The sequence below is a fragment of the Lonchura striata genome, chromosome 17 (genome assembly GCF_046129695.1).
Source record: "Lonchura striata isolate bLonStr1 chromosome 17, bLonStr1.mat, whole genome shotgun sequence".
Taxonomy (NCBI): Eukaryota; Metazoa; Chordata; class Aves; order Passeriformes; family Estrildidae; genus Lonchura; species Lonchura striata.
In genome coordinates this window covers 1399304-1422452 of record NC_134619.1, presented here as the reverse complement: position 1 = coordinate 1422452, position 23149 = coordinate 1399304, and the positions used below count along the sequence as shown (strand labels likewise).

Here is a 23149-nt window from a genome sequence, read left to right as displayed (position 1 = left end):
TCTTTTTTTCTTTTTCCTCTCCTTCTTTCCCCTCTGTGAAGTTTAACTTTTTTGTTCTTGTTAGATGTAAACAGAGTATTTCTCTAAAATACAATCTCTTTTGGAACAAATCTGATTTAAAAAAAACCCTTCAATTTACCCTCCACGTGACTAATTACCCAGCTGAACCTGCTGGCAGAAGAGATCCTGGCTGGTTTTGCAGCACAGTGCTGGTCTGCAATATTTATTTTTTTGGAAAATGCATTTTGCATGCAGATTTCTTCTTTTGGGCTCTCTGAAGCTACAGACCAGCAGATCTCATATCCTCCAAGCCTTATCTTGTGGTTCATCTTTCTGATGCTGCTTCCTCTTCACGTGTCACGCCTCGGGTTTGTGCTCAGGGCTCTACTCCAGGCGTGGCAGGAGGAGGTGGCCAAAGCCCCTGGGGAGCTGGGCAGCTGGAGTGGGACATGGGCAGTGCCAGGAGGAGGGGGAGAAGCCCTGTGTGCCATGGAATGGCCACATGTCTGATTTCAGGGCTGTGGGGAAGCACAGGCTCCCAGCTCAGGTGTTGGAGTCACTCCTGGGAGGAACCTACAGCTTGTGTTAACTGTAGAGCAGCTCAGGGTTCAGGGTTGTCAGTGTCCCCTGGATGTGAAGGTGCTGAGAATAGCCAGGAGATGCTCTGTAGCCAGGACAAAGCTGAAGTTTCCGTGCTCCTTCCATCCTGCAGGTTACCCTGTCACTGAGACCACAGAGGAGGGGAGGTGTGTCTGATTCCCAGCTCTTTTATCCCAAAACTGCTTTGGGATAATCCTGCAGGTTCTCCCTCACTTAGACCACAGAGGAGGGGAGGTGTGTCTGATTCCCAGCTCTTTTATCCCAAAACTGCTCATTTGTACCCAGCTGCTCCAGTCAAGGCTGTGCAGGAGCCTGTGCAGTGGGAAAGGCAGTGGCTGCTCCTGTGCAAAGAGTTTGTGGCTGTGACAGGGAGGGGAGGCAAAGCAAGCCCAGCCTGGAGTGTAATGGCAGAGGTTAAATCCACAGCCCAGCTGTTTATCTTGGTGCAATATCCACACAGAGCAGGGCTGCAGAACCCCCGTGCCCAGGTGAGGGCAGGGGCAGGGACCCCCAGCCCCTCCAGCCCTGTGTGCCAGGCTTCTCTCCAGAGCAGGAAAGCTGTGCAGAGAGGGGCTCCTGTTCAGCACAGCCAGCCCAACCTTCCCCTGGGCTTTAACTTTTAAAATTGTGGTGACTTTCACTGCCTCTTTTTATTTTTCTTATTAAAAAGAAGCTGGAATGGGAGAGTTGTTAGTGGAGCTCACAGGAGCTGCTTTACAATAACAAACGTATGTTCCACTTTCCTTTTATATTTGAATTTTGCCGTCTGTGTTTTCTTGTGGTTTCGCAGTCAAAGGAGACATTGTTTCTTAGCCCGGGCTTCCCGTGGGGCGCTGACTTTTAACTGTATGTGACTTCCAACATCCAGCTAATTCACTGGTGTGTCAGTGAAAGCAGAGCTTTGATGGAAACTCAGAACCAAATCTCAGCTCAGGGGGCGATTCGCACTCTCACCCTGGAGCCCTGATGACACCCCCCAGCCCTGCCGGGGGGGTTTGCTGCCGAGGGCACATCCAGCAGCTGAGTTTGTCCTTTCCCCACCTTCCCCAGCCCCTGGGCAGGGCAGGGCAGGGCCAGGCTGTGCTGGAGCTGGTGGTGCTGAGCAGCATCTTTGTGCCACCCGTGGCCATCATTGCCTGCTCTGGAGCTGGGTTTGGCTCCTGCGGGGGTTTTGGTGTGATGAAGCACCTGCACCCTTCACACCTGATTTACCTGCAGGGCTACAGGGCTCCTTTGCACGATGGGATCGTTGTAGGGGCCTCTGGAGCTCTGTGCTCTGGCCGTGGGTTGATTTCCCTCTGCTCCCCGTCCTGCTGCGGGGATTGATGTGCAGTGGCCAAGCCAGGGATTTTAGCTGCATTTGGGAAATTCCCTTCAGAACCAATATCATCAAATGTAGGGGCAGGTCAGCAGCGCCCTTGCTGTGCTGCAGGCAAGGCTGGAATTCTGAGTGGAGGTGAATGAAAAGCTCTGACTGAAGCTGTCCAGCCTAATTGAGAATACATTGCTTTTGATGGCCAGGAGTCCTGGCAGAGGGGAGGGAAGCAGCGTGTACCACCTGGTTAGAGGGGCATGCCTGTGCTGTGCAGGCTTCGTGGCTCACAAACACTCCTGGAAGAGGCAGATGCAAGGTTTAGTTATTGCTTCCTGTAGCTTCTCGCTGCAGGACTGTGTAAAGCAAAGCTGAATTTCGGATGTGGGCGCTTCCAGCACAGAGCCCACCCCGTTCAGAGCCTGCAGGAGCTCACACAGGGTGGGCAGTGCCCTGCAAGCTCACACCAGAGCTCTCTGCTCACAGCTTCCCTGCCCAGCTGAGCCCCCAGGTCTCCCTGCTCTCTCAAGACTGATGTCTGTGCAGCTGGAAGTGCCAGGTCAGGGCTCCCAGCCAGCTCTGCCGTGTCCTGGGGAGCGTCCTGCTCACCAGGCTCAGGGCGTTTCGGGGGGACAGGACTCCTCCTGCCTGCTGCTGCTGCTCAGGGAAAATTATCTGGGCTCTCTCTTTCCTTCTGCAACCACTGCTGAACCCTGCTGCTTCCAGCAGACCCGAGTTGTTCTCTCTAACCATGCCTCGTGTTGTGGGTTTCAGCATGAAGGAAACTGAGGAGGAGAGAGATTCCTGAGACTTGCTATTTTTTCTTTTTTCTCTTTTCCTTTTTTTTTTTTCCCCACAAAAATGCTTTTTGGCCAAGATATTTTCAAGATCTGGCTGACACTCAGTCCATTGCCCAGTGCCTGAGTCCATGGTGGGTTCCTGGGCCCCAAATCCATCTTGCAGGAGGCCCCTGGCAGAGGGCTCAGCTCAGGGTATTTGGTTCAGTGCAGTCAAATCGATCATTTTGGACTGGGATTCATCTCCAGGGTGCTCTTGGTGCTGCCACATCCTGCCCCTTGTCACCATGGCTGCTGTCAGGCATTGTGCCACACCGGGGTGGCACAGGGGATGCACCTCTCATTTTCACAGCTGGCAAGGGTCCAGCTGTGCTGACTGCTGCCAGTGCTGAGGGACTCTCCCAGTGGGATTCTGTCAAAATCATCACATTTTCACCCTCTGGTTTTCTCGTGGCACAGCGAGTCCTGTCCTGCTGGGGAGGTTTAGCTCTTGAGTGTGCATGGAAGAGCTTTCATGACACAGTTGGTTTTCTTAGCCAGCTGTGAAAATGAGATCTCCAAATCCTGCTCCCTGCACATGGGCAGATGTGCTGTGCCTCTTCTTTTAAACTGTCTGAGACAGTCCAAGCCTCCCTAAAGCAGGGGCAGGGAAACTGGAGCCCAGAGAGGAAACAACTTGCTTACAGTGTGAGGTCAGCCAGGAGCAAACCCTCCTGACTGCCTTCTCCCAAGAGCTGCTGTCTCTGTCTCTGTCCCAGACCTGTATTAACCCCATCTGAAGGCAGAAATCCCAGTGAGACACTGGGAATTTGGTTGTCATTTACTGTAGGGAGCAGCAGAGCAAGTGAGATTCAGCCCTGGGAATTTTGTCTAAACTGTCATCAAAATAAGAAACACTTAAAACTGAGTATAAAAAAAAAATATCATAATTTGGCAGAATCAGATGTTCAAAGGATTGTCTACAGAGGCCTTTTTAGACAGCTTTGGTAGGGAGCAAAAGGGAGTCAGCAAAGATTTTCTTCTGGTTTGCGTTTCTTTGCAGTGTCCCAAGTACATTAAATTGAACAAAACCATGTGAGAAGATTGGGCTTTGTTGCTCAATGTCAGCTCGAACTGAGGCAGGCAGAGGAGCTGCTACATGATACAGTGGCTGGACGAGGCCTTTGTTGAATTCCTGACAGTTATTGATATGCCACTCTCCCCGAGACAATGCAGTGACATTTTCCATCTCGCTATGAGCCTTGTTGAGCAAAGACCTCCCCAGAAAAATCCCCGACATCATTGTGGTCAGCGGGGATTAACGATGGGGATGAACCATCCACATCCAAGGCTGGAGCTGCTTGCAGCAGGAAGAGGGGACAGAAACGGGGCTGTTGGCTCACAGCAGCTTCCCAGAGGGTCTGGGAGGCTCGGAGAGAGCGCTGGGGCTGGGGCTGGAGCAAGGCTGGATCAGGGCTGGAGCAGAGATGGAGCAGGGCTAGAGCAGAGATGGAGCAGGGCTGGATCAGAGCTGGAGCAGTGATAGAACAGAGCTGGAGCAAGGCTGGAGCAGGGCTGGAGCAGAGATGGAACAGAGCTGGAGCAGGGCTGGAGCAGAGCTGGAGCAGGGCTGGAGCAGAGATGGATCAGGGCTGGATCAAGGTTGGCTCACAGCTGGAGCAAGGCTGGAGCAAACTCAGCAGCTAAAGGCACATCTGCTCATTTTTGCATGCAGAATTACACAGGTGCCTTCAGCAAATGGCACTCAAATCCTCCCCTTTCCCAAATTTGAGTGGTATTGTTCCATGGATGGAGTGCAGAATGAATTTGATTTCTGCAGAGGTGAGATGATGCTTTTAATCGTGCCACGCATTTCAATTTTGTTTAGAAACCCAATCATAGCAGCAAACCAAACAAGAAAAGTCTCCTTGTTTTTGGAATGATGTTATTTGTTTATCTGCCAAAGTGCTTTGCATTTCCTCAGGTCACAGACCAGCCCATGTCTGGCTGTGTTAATATTGTAAGAGTCGGGTAAAAGCAAAGTTTAAGAAAAATCTTTCAACTGAAAGAAATAGGATCTTAAAGTCCCAAAATAGAGTCTGGAAAGGTACACATCATGTCTGGCTTCTCTTTCCCCTTGTGGCAAATGTGACTCAAAGGAGTTGGGTTTTTTCCAGCTCGATCTGTATACAGTTTGGGGGAGTTTTATTGTGAATAGGTCACCTTATAATGCACAAAAATATTTCCTCCCAGAGTTCTATATTCATAAATCTTTCTTGATCCTCGCTCTCTCGAAACTGAAATCCAGATGATTTTGTTTTCTCCATGGAAAGAAGAGTGAGAGAGAGTGAAAGCACCCCTTGGTGTGGGGCTGCTGCTCCCCTGGAAGGGCTTGGAGGGAGCAGCTCCGATGAGCAGAACACAGAGATTTTGGATTTTAGATCTCTGAAACACAGAGATTTTAGAGCAGCTTGGTGGTTGCTAAGGGAGGAAACAATGAATTTCAAAGTTAGTGTTTTAAAAAACATTTTAAATCTTCATTTCTCACAGTTTAAGGGTCAAATTTATTCCTCCTTTGCTTCTCCAGAGAAAAGATCGGCGCTGTGGTTAAATATTAAAGCAGCTGCCTGGGGTAGTGGAGGTGTTTATTGACAGTGACAATCTTCAGCAGGTCAGTTTTAAGAAGGGACACCTCTGAAGTGTAGATTTGATGTATTCATTCTTGCTCACAGTGATTTTTCTCTACACAAAGCAGCACACATCCCTGTCCCTGCCAAGCAGGGTGAGCATCACTGGTGCTGGTGAAGAGAGAGCTGGTGTGACATGACTAAAGCTCTTGGTGGTGAAGATGAGTGTAAAACTCTGATTTTAGAGCTCCTGGAGTGTTTCTGTGAGCTGTTCATCTCCATTTTTTCCAATTTTAAGTCATCCTGCTGTGTTCACAGCAAGTGAAAGGTAGATGGAAATGGTTATGGTAAATGATCACCTATATTAGCCCTGAAAATGCAATTAGCTCAAGGATAATCCCTTTTAAATGGGGACATTTGACTTTTTTTCATATATTTTTTCTCTTTGTATTTGCATTTTATAATGCTATTCTGTATTTACAATTACATCATCCTACAGCATTGCCGTAATACCATCAATTACTAAAAAAAAAAAAAAGTAATTTTCTTCCACTGACCAGACAACTGATTTAAAATCTGGTTCTGTGGAGGATCAGGAGGCCTTTTACTGTGTGTTTTATGCCTCTGGGCCAGCAGATAATACAGACAGTGTCATATGAACAGGGAATCAGTTCCTCTCTTCTTTAAGTCTGTGTGCATTTATACAACACACACCCACAGACATGCACTTTATTGGACAACCATGAGCAGAACTTATTCTGTAGATGAGCAAACACCACTTAAAATTACTTTTAAAGGTGGTCAGTATTGAACCCTGTGTATGTAGCCAGTTCTGTTACAGCTGCTACTGACTGTGCTCACTGGGGGCAGATTTTCTTTTGTAATTTATTATCTGTTTTCCTCCATTTCAGTCTCCCACCCATAACTCTGGGATTTTGTTCTGCTAGGGCAGAAGGGAGAGCACAAGCTGCTTTGCTGTGCCTGTAATAACCCTCCTGTCCAAAGGATGCTCGTTGCTGGATCCACCCAGAATTATCTGTCAGGCATGACAATAAACACGCTCAGTGCTCAGGAACTGCTCTTCCCCTTGTGAACACAGGATGGGTTTTGGTGGTAAAGGCTTTGCACTGAAGGGCAGGAAATGCTGGAGTTTGGAAGTGCCATACTTAGGGCAGTTTGTGGCTCCCAGTGGACCAGCAGGGGCTGATTGCTCCATCAGTGCCTGTTCCCAGCAGATCTGTCATTTTGGCCTCTGCTGCCTTTCATCTCCCATCTGCTTTACCCATTCCTAAATGTGCCTACGGCTGCTGCTGTGTTTATCACATTCCTGGCCCTCCCTCAGTACCAGCCCTGGCACTCCTGCCCCTCCCCTGGCTCCCAGAGCCAGCTGAAGTTTGCACAGAGCCTCCTGCCCCATTTCCATCCTCCCCAGCCCCGGAACCGCGGTGCCAGCGAGGAGTGGGAGGTGCTGGGCTGGGCTCTGCAGTTTGCTCTTGCTCAGACCCTTCAATGGAGCCATTCATGGAGCTGTTCCTGCCAGGGGAGGCTGCAGCCCAGGCCGTGGCTGGGGGTCTCTGGGGCACAGCCCCTGTCTGTGCTGCCTCCAGGATGCGTGCTGGATGAGCAGTGATAGCTCTGCCTTTGTGCTGGAGGGAGGCTGCCAGCACTGCACTGATGCTGCATGTGGTCCCCTTCCAGGGGGGAATTAATCCTTCTGTGCAAGGATACCTCCTGCTGACTGCTGAAAAGAAAAAAGAGGAAAAAAACCCTGGTTTGGCCATGAATACCATTAGCTTAATCTTCCTTTTCTCTGATCTTCCAGTACTATTTGCTTTGTATGGCTTCATCAAGGTTTTGTATGTGGACAGAGTAATTGAAAACAAATTTAGCATGTCTCAGACCATAAAGTTCCCTTTCAGCTCAATCCCTGGCTATGTGGTAGATAAATGTCTGGTTCTCATTTTTGGTTATGTGAGAAATTTAGAATGGTTTGATTTGTAATTTTGGACGTTAATAAAGGAGGAGAAATTTCCTTGTCTCCCTCTCTATGGAGGCATTCTGGTTTCCTTGCAGCAAAAAAACCCAACAAAACAGAAGAATCTGTGTCCTTGAGGCCTAGAAACCCCAGGCTCTAAGGTCAGCTAAGACATCCTTGTGCTGTTCAGTCCCAGACCCAAAATGCCATCTCTACCTGTACAGGTGGTGCTTTAATACAGTGCAAGAAGAATGGTTTTAGGTGAACCAGCACCTGGGGGAAGGATGAGTTCAAAGAGCAGCGAATCAAAGCCAGATACCCACGTTTATCTCTGCATGTCTGCAAACCTCCTTGGTTTCCTGAAGGCACTGCAGGCCCAGTGTGTGACACAGGTTTTTCATGTCTTGCCAGCTGCACGGGTACATGGAGAACAAACCCCTGGGGCTGCAGATCTTCATCGGCACGGCGGACGAGCGCATCCTGAAGCCCCACGCCTTCTACCAGGTCCACCGCATCACGGGCAAGACCGTCACCACCACCAGCTACGAGAAGATCATTGGCAACACCAAAGTGCTGGAGATCCCCCTGGAACCAAAAAACAACATGAAGGCAACGTGAGTAGATTTCTTTTTGTTAGCAAGGTTGAGGTGGATTTCATTGGCACTGAAGTTCTGGCTCTTTGGAAAGAAGTCATTGAAAAGGACAGTGATGCTCTGGAGGGACTCCCCTTTCCAGCACGTTGGGGTGGTTTATGGGGGCAAGGACCCTTTGACAAAACCAGCTACAAGCACCTGGGTTAAAGCTGCTGGTGACCATGCAGCACTTCTGCTCTGTATTCCAGTTTCTGCAATCACAGAGTGGTTTGGGTTGGAAGGGACCTTAAAACCCACCCAGTGCCACCCCCTGCCATGGCAGGGACACCTTCCACTGTGCCAGGGGCTCCAAGCCCCGTCCAACCTGGCCTTGGGCACTGCCAGGAATGGAGCACCCAGTGTCTGACTAATCCATCATCCTCATGGTCACAACGGGTTTGTAGTGCACTCAGGAAAGGAAGACTCGAATCTCAAGTCCTTGTGCTGCTGGGACAGGAACAGGGGTGGGATGAATTTTAAAACTTTTAATGGAATACAAAACCTCTTTTCTGAACTCAGTCAAGTGCTTTGGCCGTGAGATCTCCTCTTATAATAGTTTAACAGAAAAGCAAGTACAGGCACATCTTGTCTGTATTACTCCTTCCAGTTTTATGGAGGCAGAGGGATGAAGTGGGCACCAGTCTGAAAACTTCAGCCTTGAATGTGTGCCAGGCATGAGAGTGATTGCTCTGCAGAGGGAAGACTTGTATCTCCATCCTTCAGAGGAGCCTGACAAAATTGGCAGAGCAGTTTTGTTTTTAAGCCCCCCTGCTTCATTGCAAAATCCACATTCTTTCTTCATATTTTGAGAGAAAATATACCTCATTCCTAACAAGGAACCCTGGAATAATAAACCCCTGCACATATGCAAGGGCAAGGAACAGTGTGGGTGTAGGAAGCAGCTTGGGGTTTATACTTCCCCAAATGTGATTTTAATTCATATCAAGAGAAGAGAAATGATGTGTTTTTAGAACTGATATCAAAATGGGCTGGCAGTGCCTGTTTAATAGCAGTGTTCACTGCCTGCTCTGAGAACTATTGCTGAGCTTGACAAATAATTGTCACACTTTCCTAACACGGCATGTTTGCAAGGTTCCACTGGACTCTGGAGAAGCCAGCCTGCACTTACACCACATATTAAGTTGCAGTGCTGATTTAAGCAATCCTAATCCTTCCATTGCTGCTCAGCCCCATCCTGCTCCCTGCAGCCTCCCTTTGTGCAGGGACACAGCGAATGGGAGAGTGAATATCTGCTCCTGCCTTGCCTGGGAGCAATGTCCCTGGGCTTTGGAGGATGACACAGGCCAGGCTGCAGAGCCCACCCCGTCAAAAGGAGGAGACAGCAGTCTGCTCCCTGCTTTGGAGCTGAATTCCTGTGCCTGGCTGCTGCAGGCAGTGGGATTCTGCATCAGCTGCTGTGATTCCCCACGGGGATCAGCTGCCCTGCCCAGGTGTGGGAAGGGCTGCTGGGCTTTGGGGAGAGCTGCTGATGGAGACTCCAGCCCTGGGCAGGGCTCTGCCTTCTGCTCTGCTGTGCTTAGCACTGGGGAAACAAGCTTTGGGGTTTCAGGGCAGGAGCTCTGCTGTGCTTAGCACTGGGGAAACAAGCTTTGGGGTTTCAGTGCTTGGAGAGCAGCTGCTGCTGTGGCCAGGGCGTGGGGCGAGGTGCAGCAGCATCCCCCGGGTGCTGCATGGCAGGGGTTTCTCCCCGGGAACATCTGGATCCTAACCAGAGCGAGTGCTTCGAGCAGCCGTGGGCGCTGAGGCCGGAGCCCACCCCGGGCAGGGCTGTGAGGCAGGGCTGTGTCTGCGTTTCTCCTGCAGCATCGACTGCGCGGGGATCCTGAAGCTGCGCAACGCGGACATCGAGCTGCGCAAGGGCGAGACCGACATCGGCCGCAAGAACACGCGGGTGCGCCTGGTGTTCCGCGTGCACATCCCCGAGCCCAGCGGCAGGATCGTGTCCCTGCAGGCGGCCTCCAACCCCATCGAGTGCTGTGAGTACCCCGGGCTGCTCCTCGGTGCCCCGCGGGGCCCGCTGCTGCTGCTGCGTGCCTGCGGCTCCTCCCTGCAGGCGCGCACAGGTTGCGGGTGTGATGCTGTTGAGGCAGGGCGGTCTGAAGGGAATCCAGATCAGAAGGTTTGAGAGTAGAACTCTGATTTGTTTCAAATACATATCTCTTTTATAGACAGCATCACAGAATCGCAGAATAACGAGCTTGGAAGAGACCTCTAAAATCATCAAGTCCAACCCATGCCCTAACACCACAACTAGACCATAGCACCAAGTGCCACGTCCCGTCTGTTTTTTAAACATATCCAGAGATGGTGATTGCACCACCTCCCTAGGAAGACAATTCCAATATTTTATTATTCTTTCTGTGAAAATTTTTTTCCTAATATCCAACCTAAACGTTCCCTGACGTAGCTGAGGCTGTGTCCTCTTGTTCTGCCAATGCTGCAGGTGGAAGAGATCGAGCCCACCTGTCTGCAGCCTCCCTTCAGGAGCTGTGGAGCTGTATTGTCCAGACACATTCTATTGGTCCTGAAGTAAAAACATCTCAAACCATTGGTGTGCAGTGAATGATGCTCAGTGGCAGAGCTTATCTATAAAGGATGTGAACAAGAGAGATAAAGAATTATTTACATTATTTCCCAACTGCTTCCTAGGCTTCTGCCTGGTTAGAAACTTTCATTTTTTCTCTGACTGAACTGAGAATACCCACAGGGGCAGGCAGCTCTTCAGGGGGCTTGTGAGGACAGCAAGCTCCGTGCTGTGAGTTTGGGGGCTTCTGCAAAGTTCATTTATTAGTGCATTGCTGCGTGGTGCATTTATTAGTGCATGTGTTGGTGGATACTGCTGGCTCTCGGAGCAGCGTGGGGCTGCGTGCAGGGACACAGCTGTGCTGTCCCCAGGCTGTCTGCTTCCCTGGCTTTATTTCCACTGGAGGCACAATCAGAACCTGTCCTCCACAAACTGGCAGGTGGCTGGAGGTTGGATTCAGACTGGGCTGGCTCCAGGCACTGTGGCCAGTCCTGTGTGCCAGGGGAGTGCCCAGGTCTGGGCTGAGCTGTGGCAGGAGCACAGCTGAGATGCAGGGACAGCTTTGGTCCTGAGGCTCAGGTGCATTCCGGTCATTGTTTCTTCTAGCTGTCAGTGCCAAAGGGTGCACAGCTCAGGAGGCTGAGGCAGGGAAAACACAGGTGGTTCTGGTATTCCCCTGGGGGACAGAAGAAAACTGGCAGTTTTGATTTTTGAAGTGCAAATCCCATAAGTGTGTGAGCTCAGAACCTGCACCTCCCACTCGTTGTAACTGACTGGATCCTGAGAAAGAGCAGCCTCTGATGAGGCCCCCGGTGTCACAGTCATTTCTGGAAGGGCTCTGCCCACTTTACTGGTTCCTGTGCATCCTGTGATGCTTTTTGTTGTTAAATGGTGCCTTTTTGGTGGTTTGGGGATTTCACAGATATGTAATGAACAGTTTTCCTCTGCCTTTCCTGAATGAGTCACCCCTTTAGCAGAACCTGTCTTGCCATAAGTCATGTGAAGAAAGCCATGGAGTCTCTCACGTGTGAGTTGTGTTTGAGATGCAGACGTTGCTTAAATACAACTGCCTAGAATGAGAGGAGCCAGTCCTGGGTGGGAAATCAAACTGGCTAGTGAGTTACTGAAGGCAGCTTGTTCAAAAAGCAGTACAAGTGAATAACCCAGGCAAGGCTGGGAGAGGATGATGGCTCTGGATGGTCTCTTGGCAGTGTTTCTGAGGAGGTACCGACTGCCAGAGCCTTTCAGCAGCTGAGTGAAGCCTCTGGGCTCTGTGATGGGGCAGGGACAGCCGTGGGAGTAGCCACCACCTCTGTCCATAGGAAATTGTCCCGTTCCTCCATGGGAGCAGATGGCTGAAACAATAGTGGCCTCCACCCCAGACGTGTCCCTGCTGGAACAAAGCTCCATTTGCCAAAGGAAGCGCTCAGCGAGGAGCTCCCGGGGTGGGGAAACTCCAGGTGGAACTCCTACACCCTGTGGGCAGGAAAACAGCACCGGGCAGGGGCAGGCTGGCCCTGGATCCCGCAGGGAGCCCCACAGATCATCCCCCACCTACTCACATTCTCCTCAGGAAAAGCAAGCATGAGTAAGCCAGGCATTCCCACAATGGCACCTTGTATTTGTGCCATCTCTGCATTTCAAGCAGAAATCCAGGCATGGTTTGCAGAATAAATCACATTTTTCTGAGCTGTATGCACACACCTAATTTGCCTGTGCAGTGACTGCTGTGGCAGAGCCTTGGTTAAAATGTTGAGGCATTTATTCTGAGATGTCTTTGCACTGAGGAGTCTTAGGGGTATTAAAAAGCCAAGAGTGGAGATACCAGTATAAGTGGCTTATTGTTAGTGGGTCTTTTTATAATAAAAGTATTAAAATGTTGGCTGCATAGAAGACAGCAAAGCTTCTGCAAGAAAAAAAAAGTATTTGATCCCCCAGGGAATAAAATTAAACAGTTTTATTTTTGGAATAATAGATATAAAGGCAGTTTGGGGAGATATGTTAAGGACTGTGCTTTTCTGAACTCAAGGAAGCAGGGAATGAAGTGATCTGGAGTACAAAGCCTCTGCCATTTAGTGTGTATGTTGCAGTTTTAGCACTCTTTTTGCATTTCAGTGGCCCTTCCTGATCTCAGCCTGGTTCTGGGAAGATAGTTAAAAACATCAGGGGGCTCAGCCAGCATTAGCAGTGCAGCCTAAATCTCACTAGAGGTGGTAAGCTCAGCTTGTCCCAGCTCTGCCCACCTTGCAGGGCTCCCAGGCACTCCCAGGTGAGCTCAGGTGCCCTGCCAAGAAGGGGCCCTGGGGCTGGGGGATGTTTTCTTCCCATCCCACCTTCTGTGCTGCTGGGGTTCACTTTCCCCCCCTCTGTTTTCTGGTTTGTTTGGGTAGTTTTTGGCCTGGCCACCTGAGGGCCCTAATCCCAGGGGCTCTCCTCAGGACCCCTCCTGTGTGGTAGCAGCAGTGACCCCTCTGGGAGAGCCTTGGTGAGCAGCAGCTCCAGGAGCAGGGCCCATTTCCCTTCCCAGGGCTCCCCCAGCACTGTTGCTACCAACAGAGTATCCCAGCTCTCCTCCCCAGAAGCTGATCCCGAGGAATTCCCACCAGTGTCAGCAGATCATTAGCTGCAGTGAAGCAGGAACTGTGAAACAGCTGCTTTTCAGAGGGCTGCTTGATTCCACCTCATCTGTGTCACATTCGGCACTCGACAGATTTTCGGAGGGGATTTCACAGGTTCAGAGCATCATCCGGAGCAGTTCCTCCCCAGGCAGCTGTGTGGGAGGATGAGGGGGGTGATGTGCTGTTAAATGATCAGTCCTGCCTTAAAGTGGACCCCAGACCCAGACAAGCCTGCCCAGTCCAGCAGCTTTTTCCTGCTGTTGCTGTTGATTCATCCTGAAGCCCCTGAGGAGGCAAAGGCATTTGAAACCCCTCTGACAATTGGAGCAAGGGGCCGTGGCTCAGGCAGGTGAGGAAGCCACGCAGCCGTGGGTGTGTGCTGGAGGGTGACAGATCCCTTCTGCTGGTGCAGGCTGAGTGGGAAGGGGCAGCGAGCCCCTCGGCTGGGTGGGATCAGAGCCCGTGTCCTGCCCGGCCTGGCTGCTGCCCCTCGGGGTGCCCAGGTGTCCATCCCTGCTGCTGCCATTGCAGCTGAGGGGTGCCTGAGCTCCCTGGAGAGGTTTGGCACTGGCAGCCCGTGGTTTTAGAGCCACAAGGATGGTTTCTGTGACATCAGCTCATCCCTTTGCTGTCACCAAGAGCTGGAGCTCAGTTTTGGGGAGTGGGTGGGCTCTGGTGCTACAGAAATTGCTGGCACAGGGCTGCCCCTCCAAGAGACAGATTTCTCATGACCTCTGGGAGCTCAGGCTGGGTGCCACAGTTCTCTTTCCCCTCCTCAGCTGAAGCATCCTGGAGCAGAGAAGGAGCAGGATGGAATCCAGGGCAGTAGGGCAGCTTGTTGTGCTCCGTGCTGTCAACCACCAAAAACTGCTTCATGCAGATCTCAGTGTGCCCTCCTCTGTGCCCCAGTCTTTATTCTAATGAATCCTGTTAGACCTTCCCAAAGCCTGTCACAGCTCTTGCTTTGTGGAATCCGTGTTTGCTGACTCCGAGCTGTGCTCGTGAATCCCTTAAAATGCAAACTTAAATTGCACTTGGCACGAGAGAAGGAGACTAAAATCTTGGTCTTATAATAGATGTTCCAAGGTGGTAAAAAAGCAAAACAAACAAAACTTATTGCTAAAGAACCGTGTGTCCATCTAGAGGAATGTAAATAGTTTCTATTATTGACCGTATTTTGTTCCATTAAATTGGGTCAAATTTCTTATTTCCCTTTAATCAATTTCCCTGGAAGTTTCCTTTATTTTTCTCTCCTTCTAGTAGATTTTCCCATAATATTAGACAATCTGAGCCTATGATTTGTGACACATTAATAACTACAGAGGAAAGAGCTAGTCATGTAAAAGAATGTTGTCTTGGCAAGGCAGCGAGTGCTTTTCCTCAGCTGGGAGTTGTGCTGCTTGGAGCACAGCAGCGGGCAAGAAGGAGCCCTGCTTTATTCAGATGGAAAAACAGAAACAAATGGTCTCTTTGCACTTGGGAGATACCTATTTGCAAGTGTAACCATAACCATGATTGTTGTGGGAGCGTCATGGTTGCTGGTTGAATTAAATTGATTTTTTTCCCCCCTTTCATTTCAACTTCAAGACAGTCACACAGTTGGCTGCAAGCGCAGCTGACAGAAAAGCTGCTGCTTTCTCTAAAGAACATCTTCTCCCTCCTGGAGCACAGCATGTAAAAGCTAATTCTGACACCATTTGCAACCGAACTATTTCAGTCTTTCAAGCTGCAGGCAGGGCGAAGGGGATGCCTGCCCCTCCTGCAGGCTGCCAGCCTTGCTGTGGGCTGAGCTCCTGCTTGCCTCTGGTCCCTGGGGCTGCTGGTGGGACAGCAGCCAGCAGAGCACAGCGTGTGGTTGCTGAGCAGCGTTTTGGGGAGCAGGTCCTGCAGCAGGATGGGGGAAATGCTGGGCATGCCCACGGAGATGGCACAGAGAGAACCCAGCCGTGCCTTCCTGCCACTCTGCACAGGCTGGCTGCAGTTCACAGAAAGCATCCCACTGATCTGACACTGCTGCCACGGCTGCTTGTCACTCCTCCCCTGCGAGGACACCGTAAATTATCTGCAGAGGAGGAGGTGGAGAAAAGCTCTCTATTTTTGGTGCTTTTTGCTTGGATGGCTCTGCACAAACTGCTGATTAAGTCTTGCTGGCAGCAAATTAGAAACTGTTGTCAGTCACACTGCGTTCTTCTTTTCAGAGTGTTTAGACCACATTCTCAAGGTTTCCCCAGGAGGGCTGGAAATTAGCTTTATTTACTTGGTTTGAGCATCTTCCACTGCTCCATGCTCCTACCAGGAGGGAAATTATCCTGTCCCTCTGGTCAGAAATTTGCTTCTCTCTAGGGTGCTTTGCTGATGTCTCCCTGGCTGCTGGAGATGTCTCCTGCCCTTGGTCCTCCATGGCTGCCCAGCCTTTGTCTTTCCCCACCTCAGAGCTCAGGATGCTTCGGGGAGTGATGGAGAGGACCAAAGTCTCTCAAACATTAATGAGCTGGATAAGTGTTGAGCACAGCAGCTCTGCTCCTGTCAGTCCTACCACAGGCAGCTCGTGGTAAATAAACCCAGTGTGACAGCAGGAATGAAATATTTGCTTTGGCTCATTGAGGTTTGCACCGAAGTGGAAGAATTAATCCCATAACAAATGACACCTCAGCTATTGCTCCCAGGGGTCAGGGCTCCTTTAGCAGCAGACATCCTGCTCTATCTGCTCTTCTCAAACCCAGCAGGAGTCAGTGGCTGGGTCAAGGGCCTTTGGAGGTTTGGAAAGACATGTCAGGGATGGTGAGTCCCAGCTTGAAGGCTTCCAGCAAGCTGGGCTGAACTGGGGCTGCGCTGGGCAGGGTAAGGACAGAGGTGTGCAGAGAGGGACCTGAGTAATTGTTCTGGTGAGGCCACTGCACTGGGGTGCCAGTTGTGACCCCACCTCTTAAGCAGCCACATTTTGGATTACTGGCTTGTGAGTTAATCAGAGGTAGCAGTGGCTTTGTCCTCATGGAGCTGCAGGTGAGCCTCAGTCCTGCTCCTCCTGACCAGGTGCCCAAGGACAAAAGCTCTGATGTCCCACTGTCAGCAGTGGGACAGCAGAGAACCTAAGCTCTGGAGTCAGGTGTTGGAGCGTGTGGAGGGGCTCCACTCCAGCAGCAGTTCATCACAGAATTACAGAATTGGCTTGGAGGGGACCTTAAAGCTCCTCCAGTCCCACCCTGCCGTGGGCAGGGACAGCTCCCACCAGGCCAGGCTGGCCAGCTGAGACTGTCCCTTGTCACCTCCCAGCAGCAATGGGTGGCACCCTCGTGGGGGAGATTTGGAGCTGCATCAGACTTCTGCAGCCCATCAGTTTTCTCAAAATACTATTTTTTTTTTTTCCCTGAAAGCCAGATCTCCTCTCTGCTGCAACAGGAGAGGTGTGGGGATACTGTGGGGAGGCGAGAGCCACCTTTGCCTGCTTGGGCAGGTGTGCATCCCCTGTGAGCTGCCCAGGGGTTCAGGCCATGCTCAGCTTCTCTCCAGCTGCTGGCACAGGGCAGAGGGCTGGAGCTGGCAGGAGTGGGTGGGCTGTGGGCAGCAGGGGCTGCTCAGCAGACTGAGCCCCCTGCAGCTGCTGCAGGGCTCTGACAGTGGCTCCCTTTCTGCCTGGTGTCACTGCATGCATTGTGTTTCTTGGCACCACGAGTCCATGACATCTTGATTTGCAAACAGTCAAATAAAATAGAAAAATAATGTCCCCTGTTAATAGGTTGACACACTGCTTCGGGCCAAGTGTGAGTATTTCTATAGCATTTGCTTTGCTGCCTTGTGTCAGTAACTGTTGCTATTGAAAGTAAACACCCCAACTGGTTAAATCAACAGTGTTTTGTTTATTCAAAGCTCATAAACTCCAGTAGCTGTAGGTCACTTTATGAAGTGCCAACCCCTGGGGGAAGAGAAGGAATAGTGTGAAATTATTGCATGCAGTGCACCCATCATGAGCCTTAGAGGAAGGGGATTTATTAGCAATTAATATTTCTTGCAGAGGAAAAAAAAAATAATCCTACTGAGGCAGCTCCACACTGAACCCTGAACCTCTGTACTGGTGGAAATGGGGAAGGGGGTGAAGCCTTCTTACAGGCTTGGGTGAAGAAAGAAACTTTGGAAAATGAAAATGACTGGGGTTCTCATTGTTAGAAAAGGGTTTTGGACCACCCAGAGGGAGCAGGAGAATTCTTCAAAGGTGAAACAGGCAGGGGAAGCCTCAGTGGGTGTGTGGGGAGCCCAGCTGGAATTCTCAGCTGGGATTGCTCTGCTGAGGCACAGCAGGTCCCACCCCTGCTCTTGTCTCAGGGCTCACGCCTGGGCTGCCCTCGGCCGTGCCAGGAGCAGCAGCTCCAAATGGAGCTGAGATGGGTCAGGGTCTCTTCCAGGCTGAAATTTGTCCTTCCTCATGCAGAAAAAGCCTTGGAAACCACTGATCTGGGATGGCAGGTACCAAGCCCTCTATTAACACAACAAAGCTGGAAGGAGATGTAGGTTAATCTGGAATTTTGATGACTTAGGGTGTTTTGGAAGCAAAATTTGGTGATTGAATAGGAATAAGGAGTGTCCAGAGCATTACTTAAATGTTTTCTCTTGACTGTTGTAGACATGCTTTTTAATGATTGCTGTCTGCTCTTAAGCCTTTGAGGTTACAGAGCTGTCTTTGTGATAAATCCAATTAGGAACCCATCAAAAATGTGAGTATTTTGGGAAATAAATTAATCCTACAGCCATGTGAAAGAAATTATCAGCGTCTTTGAAAGTAATCTGAATATATAGTTTTTAACTGGCAGTATATTAGCCCAGATGTTACATACTTGAAAAGAACAATGAGTCCTAAAGTAGTTCTAAATAGATTTCAGAAATGCCCTCTCAAATGGCTTAAGAAAGTTACAATATTGAATTGCCTTTATTCTTTACTAAGAGCAAAATCTGTCTCGTGACTGAAGGGTTCAGCAGAGCTGGAAAAGTTGCTGTGAAAGGTTTAATGCTTGAGTTTTCTCACCAAATACTGCAACGTTTTCTCCAGGTGACAAGAGCATTTTGTCTTTGCGAGGGCTGCAGGGCAGTGCCAGGTCAGTCAGAGCTGCCTGGGCGTGGGTCAGGCCAGCACGGCACATCCAGGTCACATTTCTCATTCTGCCTCGGCAGCCAGCGGCGCTCAGGAGCACACCAGAGCTCAGGGTCTCTGTCAGGGAGAGCTGGGATCCAGCCAAGGCAGCTGGGAAGGAGATGAGCAGGATCCTCTGGAGGCCCTTCCAGTTGGGGTGGATGAACCTGGAGGAGTCAGAGTGCAGGTCATGAACTCCAGCTCACCAGCCCCACGCTGCTGCCCACCTGCTCTGCTCACAGGGAAGCTCCTGATGTTTTCCAGCTGTCTGTGCTGTAGGGAACGGTTCTCACATCCCCACTGCCTGCAGCTCCTGCTGTTCACTAGCCAGCAGTGGGGATGGCTCTGCAGGACGCTCACCAGGGCTCTCCAAGGCTCCTCTGAGCATGCAGTGGCTGTTCTAATGGCATCAGAGGGAGGTAGCTGGAGAGATGGTGCTGAACTGGTTTTCTGGCTGGGGAAAGAGAGAATAACTTGCTAAAGTCACGCTCCAAATCGTGGCCAAGAACAGTAAAGACCTTAGAAAGCCTTGCTGACGTCCGTGTCCATCTGGATCCCACCTTACCTCTCCTTCCCCTGCCTTTTACAGCCAGCCTCAGTCTGTGACACAGGGCCCTGCTCCTCAGATGTTCAGGCTCCTGCAGAACACACCTGGGGAATCCCTGGGCTGCAGCAGTCCTGGGGTGGCCCCTCCTGACCACCCCTGGACTCCGTGGCTGCCCCACCAGGGCTCGGTGCCCGCACATGGCGAGGGAGATGGAGATGGAGCTGGAGCTGTTGTTGGCAACCCCCCGTGCCAGCCCTGCCCTCTGGGATTTTGGACAGGAGGTTCATTTTTTTTTTTTCCCCTCTGAAGGAATTCAGTGTTATTCAGTGGAATCCTCTGTGCAGGTGGAATTTTTGGGCTCTGGGGCTGTAGTGTGCCTGCACTTGAAAATTTGGCCGTTGGCTTGGAAACAGGCATGGGCAAGTTTCAGCTCATTCATCCAAGCTGTCCTTTCTCAAGGACAAGGAGCAGGGCCAGCACAGCTGAGCCACTGCAGCCAACTCCTGAATGTTTCCAAATAAAATGCCTTGAGTAAGTTTATTTTTCCCTCTCAGACCTAAATTTAGCACCCTGGAGAAGCTGCTTTGGCAGTCAGCGGATGGTAACGATGACAAGATCAATCTGTGGATAGTTCTGGGAAGATTTGGAAAGTCCTGGTAAAACAGAGTTGGTTTCATTCATGTTTGCAATTTGTCCACAGCCCAAAGGTCTGCTCATGAGCTTCCAATGGTTGAAAGACAAGACATTGACAGCTGCCTGGTTTATGGAGGACAGCAGATGATCCTCACTGGACAGAATTTCACAGCAGAGTCCAAAGTGGTGTTCACAGAAAAAACATCAGGTAAGGCAGGTTTTTCCTAACTTTCCCTAACGGGATAAGGCAAATCTGTACTGCCAAATGTCATCATAAGATTTGTGCTCATCACAATCAAATAAGTAGTCCTATTCAAGTTCATGTAGGTAAAACCATGTGGGTAAAGTTAGGCTTGGGAGCAACTGTTTGTGTTGTTGCTTCACAGGAATCCAGGCACTGGGAATCAGCAGGGACAGGATTTGTTACCAAAGAAACGAGATGAGCACTACATGTTCCTCTGTGCTTGTTTAATCTCATTTTTAGTGAATGCTACTGTAGAAATCATCATTGAAATGAACATTTTTATTGATGTGAACTACAGGCAAAGACTGTGTTTTCTTCCCTTTAGAAATCTGTGGAAAAAAAACTAAACATAATGTATCTTTTTGTATAAATTAATTTTTATACAGAATGAGATACAAGAATCCATCCCTTCTCCTTGCATATTTCTTATTGTAAACCTTGTGTTCCTTTTTTGCTATTAAGAAAACCTGGGGCTTGGAATTTTCTGTCAGTGAGCCGAGGTAGAGGTATCTTAAGTGATATATCCAGTGCCTTGCAAGGAGTTTAAGAGGTTGCATTGCCCAAGTGAGCAGCATGTGCATGACCTATGGGGTAATGCCATTGGAAAAAAGTGAGACTCAAGCCAAAAATGAATGTACATTCATTAATGTACATGGGCACCAGCTGGTGACATGGGGGAAAAAAATCATCCTGTGGGTCCCAGCTCCTTCCCACAGCAGCAGCAAGCCAGGCTGGTATTTTGCAGGTATGAAGGAGCTGTGGAGGTTCAGATGAGCCTGTGCAGTCAGAGGATTTCTTTTGGCACGCTCTGTTTCCTTTCAAGCCCATGGATTAATTCCTTCCCACTGGGCTGCCACTGTTCCACCGTGTCAGCGCCTGGGGAAGGTACATGGGAACATCCTGGCAGCCTGCAGTGCTACCTGCCCAAGAATGCTGTGCAGGAGCTGCAGGAGATGATCCACTCACAGGAGGCAGCTCTCGGTGCCATTTCGAGGAAACGTCCCAAGCGCCCTGCCCCTGTTTCCATGTGAGAGCAGAGAAGGCTCTGGCTGGAAGAGATGTTAGAAAGTAAAAAGAACAACAACATTTTCCACACTAAATCTAAAGCTTTTCTTCGCTGCTGGGGAAACTGCAGGGTTTTTTCCTCTTTTTTTGCCTCCTGGAGGGGAGAGACAGGGCTTATCCCAGCAGCAGTGCCCAGTCTGGAGCAGGGATTTGCTTGCTGGTGTTCCATATCCTGCTTCCCCCAAAACCTCGGCCTCTTCAGGCAGTCTCAGTCTGCTGGGCTCTGAATAAATGATTGGCAGAAGGGGATTTGGAGGATGGGAGGTCCAGAGTCAAATCCTCAGGCTGAATCAGAAGCCTGTGTGGTTTGCAGTGGGGTTATCTGGGCGACTCTGCTGAGTGGTGCTCTGTGTGTTCCATAACGCAGCAGCACCTCTGGCAGAGATGCCCTGAAGCGCTTTGAAATGAAGATTTCTTTATTTAATAGGTATATCCTATAGTGAGGGAGGTTAAGAAGCTGAGCTGGACGTGCAGATCATGCCTGGGCTGAGTGCAGCAAATTGAGAATTGCTTTGTGCCTGGCTTGTCAGAGTTGACGAGTGTCCCAGCTCACCTGAAGATCGGGATCTTGTGCACCTGAGGCTTTCAGCCTCCCTCATTCTGCAGTGTGGACAATTCTAGATACCTCCAGGATGTCTGTGCAGGGCTGCCATTGTCTGGGCTGCAGGAGCCCAGGGCAGTGAGCAGCCCTGGCTGTCGATGGAGCAATGGGTGGAAGGAGGAGCAGCTCAGCCACGGCTGCCCTGCCCTGCACAGCCCGTGCAGAAAGTGCTGATGAGCTGCTCGGGGCAGGGTAAGCCACAGGCACCGTGCTGGGGGTGGATGGCAGCCCAGCTCTGCTGCCCCAGCTGCAGCAGGCTGTGTCTCTTCCCGAGCACACCGCTGCCTGTGAGACAATCACACCTTTGTCAGGGCAGGAAGATGCAGCAAGCTCGCAGGGGAAGCTTGGTTTGCTTAGAGTTTCATTTTAACAGCTCACAAGCCTTGTCAGTGCTAGCAAGTGGTGCTGGATTTCCCACTTTTGCCACCAGTTTTTGCTGTGCTGGTAACAACAAGGGTGAGAGCAGCGGTGTGGGCGATCATCCCACTGCTTTTGGCATGCCAGGCTCCACAGAGCTCCTTGGCTCGGGTGTTCAGGGTGAGAGTGGCAAGGATCTTTTTTTCCCCAGAAAAAAAATCTTTCTTCAAGTAGTTTTGTGCAGCCAGATTTTCTGCTGTGCATTGTTCCACAGACCCCAAACTCGGGGTGCTGTGGATCTGGGACCCGGGTGAAGCCGTGCTGGGAAGGCATTGCTCGCTTTGCAGAGCTGAGGGAGCTGCTGCTTGGGCTCACAACTGTAAATTAGGCTTCACCCCTCAGGGGAACACTCAGAACCTCTTTCCATTTCCTCTGGATCTTGTAGATGATTCTTCACCCGCCACTAGCAAGGCAGAGGAAGATGGAACTGGCCACATTTGTGCCAAAAATGCGTGTCTCCGTGAGCAGGAACGAGCAGGCTTTATTTGTCTTTTCACAGAATTGCAGATAGCATGTTTTTCCATAGAAATAAATACCTGGAAAATGAGGGCCATTCCCCGAACTGTGGGGGGATGTGATTGTGAAAGTGAGTGTCCGTGTCACGCGAGCGCAGGCGGTGGCAGGGAGCTGGCAGGGGACAGGGCTGGGACAGGCTCACGGCAGGAAACGGCAGAGGGAAGGGGCTGCAGCTCGGTGCTCTGAGGGATGAAGTGCTCCTCTTTGAAATGCTGGTGCATAAATAGCGTTCATTTTCTGCATGCTGAAGTTTTTCAACATGCAGGCCTCAGAGTTCTGAGTTCTTCTTACGGTTATCTTGCTGATGTGAGATCATAAAACGTAGCTGCTGTGAGCCAGGGGAACTCATGAATTCCCTGCACACAAAAGCAGAGTTTGGCTGAGAGAGTTTGAAGATCTGAACTTGGAGACACGTAACTGAGCCCAGCTAAATTAAAGTAGGTCAGGGAAGCAACTAGATTGGATTGTATTCTTGTCATTTTGATCTGGAAGAGAAAGCTTGAAAAGCAATCTTGGAGCTATCAAGGACTTGGAATAGGGTGAAGGTTAAGGGTGTTAGTGTTTGGTTGGGGCCCAGATCACACAGTGCAGTTAAAAAAAGAAGAGTTTTGGAATTCCCCCTTTTATTTATTTTAATTGTCATGTAATAATTTGCAAGTCAGATGCTGGTTGCATTGTGTTTACTCCCGTTTGTGTACTGGTTACTGCTGCTCTGCTGTCAGTGATAGAGGAGGTTCGTGTTTCTTGGGGAGAAAAGTGCAAATGGGCTGTGATTTCTCCTGCCAAACTCTTCTGGTGGCCACATGGACACCGTGAATCATCTCTAGGACAATGTGGGTGGTGGAGGAACAACCCAAACACAGCGTCCATCCTTGGAGAGGCTCCACCATAAATCTCCAGCTTGGGCAGGGGAAGGGGA

At 50.3% G+C, this 23149-nt stretch overlaps 1 protein-coding gene across 1 annotated transcript in view; it reads left to right on the top strand.

Annotated features, from left to right (window-relative positions):
* The window catches only part of NFATC2 (nuclear factor of activated T cells 2), a 77831-nt gene that overhangs the window by 12657 nt on the left and 42025 nt on the right, over nucleotides 1-23149 (top strand). The window contains exons 4-6 of the mRNA XM_077786977.1: nucleotides 7702-7904; nucleotides 9747-9919; nucleotides 19455-19595. Of these exons, the coding sequence (XP_077643103.1) occupies nucleotides 7702-7904; nucleotides 9747-9919; nucleotides 19455-19595 (517 nt within the window). The remainder of the gene's footprint in view (nucleotides 1-7701; nucleotides 7905-9746; nucleotides 9920-19454; nucleotides 19596-23149) is intronic.